Source organism: Berghia stephanieae, chromosome 9, assembly GCF_034508935.2.
Source record: "Berghia stephanieae isolate SIO BIC M18660-M18661 chromosome 9, UCSD_Bste_1.3, whole genome shotgun sequence".
Lineage (NCBI taxonomy): Eukaryota > Metazoa > Mollusca > Gastropoda > Nudibranchia > Aeolidiidae > Berghia > Berghia stephanieae.
In genome coordinates, this window is record NC_088368.1 from 11,592,215 (window position 1) to 11,598,929 (window position 6,715).

General features: G+C 33.4%; 1 protein-coding gene across 10 annotated transcripts in view; it reads right to left on the reverse strand.

Annotated features, from left to right (window-relative positions):
* Positions 1–3,691: 3,691 nt before the first annotated feature.
* Positions 3,692–6,715, reverse strand: part of LOC144979687 (rhomboid-related protein 2-like) — a 35,740-nt gene continuing 32,716 nt past the window's right edge. For all 10 annotated transcript variants that reach the window (XM_078926597.1, XM_078926602.1, XM_078926600.1 and 7 more), the window contains one exon: positions 3,692–5,811. In XM_078926597.1, coding sequence (XP_078782723.1) covers positions 5,654–5,811 — 158 coding nt within the window. In that variant the 3' untranslated portion in view covers positions 3,692–5,653. The remainder of the gene's footprint in view (positions 5,812–6,715) is intronic.

A 6,715-nucleotide genomic window follows, 5' to 3' on the forward strand; every position in this document is an offset into this window, starting at 1 on the left:
GGTCACCTCGTAAGACACAAAAGCTTATGCAAGACAATATTGCAGGGCACAATAGAAGGCTGCCAAAAAAAGGAAGACAGAGGAAAGTGTGGCAGGATAACATTAAAGATTGGACAGGATTGACGTGGAACAATCTAATGAGGAAGGCCCAAGACCGTGATGAGTGGCGTCGAATCGTGAAGTCTGCATCCCGAGAGTCCCCCCGACGACCAACCGGTCATGGGATAGAGTAAGAGTGAGAGTGAATGTCAATTTGACACAAGGTGCGCAGTTTTTTAACGCGCAACATATCTCTCAGTACAAAACAATCGTAACTCGACTTAATATAGTTTATGGTTATGTAAATAAAGTAACTCACATAATATGTGAATGACTTTATTTATATTTTATATTACCTTTAACCAACATTATCGAGCACTCTTGTAGCTACAAGTACCCACCAACACTCATATATATATATATATATATATATATATATATATATATATATATATATATATATATATAGGTACGAAAGTGCTCGATAATGATGGTTAGAGCTAATATAAAATATAAATTGTATCACTCACTTATATGTGGCCAAAACATATGTTTCTGTGGCTTTCGTCCACGTCGTCAGTTGGCATAATGTCCGCAGAAAAAAATGTATTCCCTGTCTATTATTATCAAACATCAATCTCAAAGGGAATACATTATATATAAATATATATATATATATATATATATATATATATATATATATATATATATATGAGTGCTGGTAGACACTAGTGTTCGATAATATTAATGAGGGTATGTAAAATAAATAAGGACAGCCAATAAGGACAAATAATGGAAATTTTATGATTTTATATATATATATATATATATATATATATATATATATATATATATATTATATATATATATTTATATTTTATAATATATATTTCAAGTATAATTATGATCAACGTCTACGATATTGTTTTGAGCATTCGCTCTCATCAGGATGAGAGCGAATGCTCGAAACAATATTGCAGAAGTTGATCATAATTATACTTGAAATAGTTTATAAATAGCCCCTTTTATTAAAAAGGTTGAGCACAATTATTTCATGTTTTTCGTTTTTATAACTTATATGTATATGTATATATATATATATATATTATATATATATATATATATATATATATATATATATATATATATATATATATATACTATATGTCAATAGATACTGATGCTTCATTTTACTAGACCCTTCATACATTTCTGCTAATGCATGGGGCAGCCAAAATTCTTTTTTTAAACTAGTTTTGTTACAGACTGTTTAATTTTTTTCTTCCTTAAGGAATTTCAAGATTCAGGATCATTTTACTGGTGGACAACACGTGTTAAATATTTCTCTGCCGTCTGTCAAGATTTTAAGTGATGTAGTGTTTTATGGCTGTCCACCCCTTAATGTGATTGTGCTCCATCCAGTCCTTAAAAGTCTCCTCTGCCTGGTGTACCGAGCATGAGCTATCCCCATGGGATGGAGATATCGGGGCAATCCCGATCTGCTCCATTTTATGTTGTTTTTGGTTTTATGGGTTTTACGGTGCTTGCAACACATTAAGGTTATATCAGCGCCAGTAAAAAGGAAGAAAATGGGACAGTAAAAAGTTCTAGAATTACAATTATAGAACAAAAGAAAAGGTAAGACAAAGGGAAATTGGTTCAAATAGGGAATATATGTAGATTCCAAGAGCAAACCTTCAAAGTACTTAGTTTGAGATTACCTAAAAGTCTCATCCAGACACAAGCACAGGTCCCAACTAAGAGGAATACACTCAAATGTTTACCAATCATATAATATAATATGTAAACTACACATAATACAATGCATAACAGAGAGATGATTTACAAGGAAAATAATATCATTTCCCAAAACTATAACTATACATTCGACTGTTTCCCTCCCAGCCAAGGAACTCCGGCAAGGATCAGGACAAAACTAAGTAATCTCATTCAAAGACCATGACAGGAAACAATTGGAAAACGGGTATGGGGGGGGATAGAAGACACAGCATGTACCTCCCTGCCCACTATAGGAGGTCAGGATCACCACCCAGTGTTCCATTTTAAGTGTAATCGAAGAAATAAATAACAATGTGAAATTGAATGTAAGTTTCAATTTTATATACGAAAACAGATAAAAATGGACGGTTTTTGTTGTTATTTATTCATCTTAACAACGCCACTACCACGTTTTCTCATTCGTCTGTAAGTAGTGTTTCATTCATCCTGTTTTGTTGTTAAAGGGGAAACCTGAAACGTCCATTTTTATCTGTTTTCGTATATTAATTCAATTGAAGCTTCCATTCAATTTCACATTGTTATTTATTCCTTTTTAAGTGATTCATTCATGTTTATATTGTTTTTGTTATTGGCTGAAGACGCGATCCTGAAACGTTTGTGCGTTTTTCGTTTTTAAGGGTTTGACGGCCCTTGCAACACATTTAGGTTATATCAGCGCCAGTAAAAAGGAAGAAAATGGGATAGTAAAAAGTTCTAGAATTACAATTAAAGCACCCAAGAAAAAGTAAGACATAGGGGAACTGAGAATAAATAGGGATCAGATGTAGATTCCAACAGCATATCACCAATTTACTTTGTTTGAGATCACCTATAAGTCTCATCCGGACACAAGCACAAAATCCAACAAAGAGGAATACACTCAAATGCTAAAATTATACATTCAAAATAACAAAAATAATAATACATAACAGAGAGATGATTTACAAGGAAAAAATATCATCTCCCAAAACAATAACTATGCATTTGACTGTTTCCCTCACAGCTAGGACTCCGGCCAGGGCCAGGACAAAACCAAGTAATCTCATTCCAAGACAAAGACAGAAAGCAAGTTGGAAAACAGATATAACGGGAAAGAAGACACAGTATGTACCCCCCTGTCCACTATGGGAGGTCAAGAACCCCACCCAGCGAAACGTTTGTTTTTGTTTTTGTTTTTAAGCGTTTTGCGGCGCTTGCAACATATATAGGTCATATCAGCGCCAGTACAAAGGAAGAAAATTGGATAGTAAAGACATTCTTGATGTACAATTAAAAGGGCTTGAAGAAAAAGTAAGGCAAAGGGGAATCGGTTTAAATAGGGAATAGATTTAGATTCCAAGAGCACACTATCAGTGTACTTAGTTTGAGATCACCTAAAAGTCTCACCCAGACACCAGCACAGGTCCCCACTAAGAGGAATACACTCAAATGTTTACAAATCATATTAAAAATTTAAAAAATAACAGTACATAACAGAGAGATGATTTACAAGGAAAAAATATCATCTCCCAAAACCATAACTATATATTTGACTGTTTCCCTCCCAGCCAAGGACCCGGCCAGGATCAGGACAAAACCAAGTAATCTCATTCCAAGACAAAGACAGAAAGTATGTTGGAAAACAGATATAAGGGGATAGAAGACACAATTTGTACTTCCCTGACCACTATGGGAGGTCAGGAACACCACCCAAATATATTGTTTTTGTAATTAGTTGAAGAAGCCATCCCGAAACGTTTAGTGCTTGGTATTTTGTTAATTTTCGAAGCTGTTATTCAATTCAAGTTTGTTCATTACATTCTTTTTACAGACCACAGCTTCAAGCAGCTTAATATATATCACTTTAAAGAATTAAATTATTTTGATCGTACTATGAACATTTGGCCCATATTTTCAAGATGAGCATTGCGATTTTTTTCTCACAATTTGACAATATCAATTAATCATTATCGATAAAAGCGTAAGTTCTTCAGAGTCTTGTAATAACAAAAATTGCAAATTAATAACACGAGAAGAATATCACATCAAGAATAATGAATAATGTTCACCAATTCTACCGCTATTCCAGCATTTTATATTACAATGTGTCAACTCCATAATTATGGTACAAAGTGAAAAAATGATGAGAAATACGTGTGAGATTTTAGTCTTAACAATCCAAGAAAGTAACATCTATTGTACTCATTAAAGATCTACATTTAACACAAGTCGTTCATATGTGTCTCTGAATTCAATAACCTAAGTGATCATCTAAAACACCCCGAAGTTGTTTTTGTTGGTTTTTTTGTTTTGTTTTTAAGGTTTTTTACGGCGCTTGCAACACATTTTGGTCATTATCAGCGCCAGTAAAAAGGAAAAATATGGGATAGTAAAAAGTTCTAGAATTAAAATTAAAGTACACCAAAGAAAAGGTAAGACAAAGGGAAATTGGTTCAAATAGGAAACAGATGTAGATTCCAAGAGCACATTATCAAAGTACTTAGTTTGAGATCACCTAAATGTTGAGCACAGGTCCTCACTAAGAGGAATACACTCAAATGTTTACAAATTAGAGATAACATGTAAACAAAACATAATACAGTACATAACAGAGAGATGATTTACACTAACTAACTATACATTTGGCTGTTTCACTCTCAATCAAGGTATCAGGCCAGGACCAAGACAAAACCAAGTAATCTCATTCAAAGACAAAGACAGAAGGCAAGTTGGAAAAGAGATATAAGGGGATAGAAGACACAGTAAGTACCTCCCTGCCCACCATGGGAGGTCAGGAACCCTACCCAGATACCCCGAAGTAATACAGTTTTAATCAAGAGGGCTATCATTACAGAGAGATTTTTTTAAAAAAACCTGGATCCAATTGAATCCCCAGGCAAAGTCCGTAAATTTAAAATTGAGACAAAATAACAAGATGTTATTTTTTTCAATTATGAATGGAAAAGAGACAGAGTCAAACAGTTTTAGATTGTTGGGTAATATTCGACGTGTACATATATGCAGGTCTGACATCCGAACGCAATTATGGGTCTAGTTTAACATTATTGTAATAGATAATATTCAGCGTCATTTTTTTGAGATTTCCATTACAACAATGAGCCCAAAACGAATTGGGTTATCAGACCTGCAAATAAGTGCACGTCGGTAATATAACATTAAAAAAAAAATTTAAAAGAAAACAAAAAAAAATACATCTGTGTCATGGCCTCTAATGTCAATGAAAAGAAAATATTTTTTCAAAATATCGCAGTGAAAAAAAAACCAAACAAACAAACAAACAAAGACATAAGTTGAAAAAATTGATTGGTTCAAATGTAGTATAAAAATATAAATTTTTTTAAAATCACAAAAAACATGAGCATTTATATAATGCAATGTCCACAAAACGTACTCAAAGCGGTTTACAAAGCGACCCTAACTAACAGCAACACTTAACAGGATGAGACATGACGCCTGTTAGGCGATATTACATTTTTAGGACAGAGACAACGCTGTTAAAGGTCAGATACTCAATTTACACACGAGTACCGTGAGAGAATGTGAGTAAAGAGCCTTATCCAAGGACTCAACTATACAGACCTGACTCGAACCCTAGACCTTCCGATCCGAAGGCGAGAGTCATACTACAAGACAACATAGCACAAAACATTAATAATAATAATAATAATAATAATAATAATAATAATAATAATAATAATAATAATAATAATAATAATAATAATAATAATAATAATAATAATAAAATAATAAGAAGAAGAAGAAGAAGAAGAAGAAGAAGAAGAAGAAGAAGAAGAAGAAGAAGAAGAATAAGAATAATAATAATGATAATATATCTTTAGCTGTAGACTTGATCGGGGTAGTCAAACCATGCGATATTTAGTATAACAGTGATACCCATGACAAACAGAAAGACGAAAAGAACGAGGAGAGCTGCGCCGTATTTCATAGGGCTTCTTCCGGGATCTGTCAAGAAGGCATCGCCCATCATGGCTCCTGTCAGTGATAAAGATGATGATGATGAAGATGATGATGATGATGATGATGATGATGATGATGATAATATTGATGATGGTGGTAAGGATGTTGATAATACTAGTAGTAGTAGTAGTAGTAGTAGTAGTAGTAGTAGTAGTAGTAGTAGTAGTAGTAGTAGTAGTAGTAGTAGTGGTGGTGGTAGTAGCAGAAGCAGTAGTAGTAATAGTAGTCGTAGTAGTAGTAGTAGTAGTAGTAGTAGTAGTAGTAGTAGTAGTAGTAGTAGTGGTAGTAGTAGTAGTAGTAGTAGTAGTAGTAGTAGTAGTAGTAGTAGTAGGAGTGGTAGTAGTAGTATGGTGATGATACTGATGATTATGATGATGATGATGATGATGTAGTAGTAGTAGTCGTAGTAGTAGTAGTGGTAGTAGTAGTAGTAGTAGTAGTAGTAGTAGTAGTAGTAGTAGTAGTAGTAGTAGTAGTAGTCGTAGTAGTTAGTAGTAGTAGTAGTAGTAGTAGTAGTAGTAGTAGTAGTAGTAGTAGTAGTAGTAGTCGTTGTAGCAGCAGCAGTAGCAGTAGTAGTAGTAGTAGTAGTAGTAGTAGTAGTAGTAGTAGTAGTAGTAGTATTAGTAGTAGTTGTAGTAGTAGTAATAGTAGTAGTAGTAATAGTAGTAGTAGTAGTAGTAGTAGTAGTAGTAGTAGTAGTAATTGTAGTAGTAGTAGTAATAGTAGTAGTAGTAGTAGTAGTAGTAGTAGTAGTAGTAGTAGTATAGTAATAGTAGTAGTAGTAGTAGTAGTAGTAGTAGTAGTAGTAGTAGTAGTAGTAGTAGTAGTAGTAGTAGTAGTAGTAGTAGTAGTAGCAATAGTAGTAGTAGTAGTATGATGATACTGATGATGATGATGATTATGATGATGATGATGATGA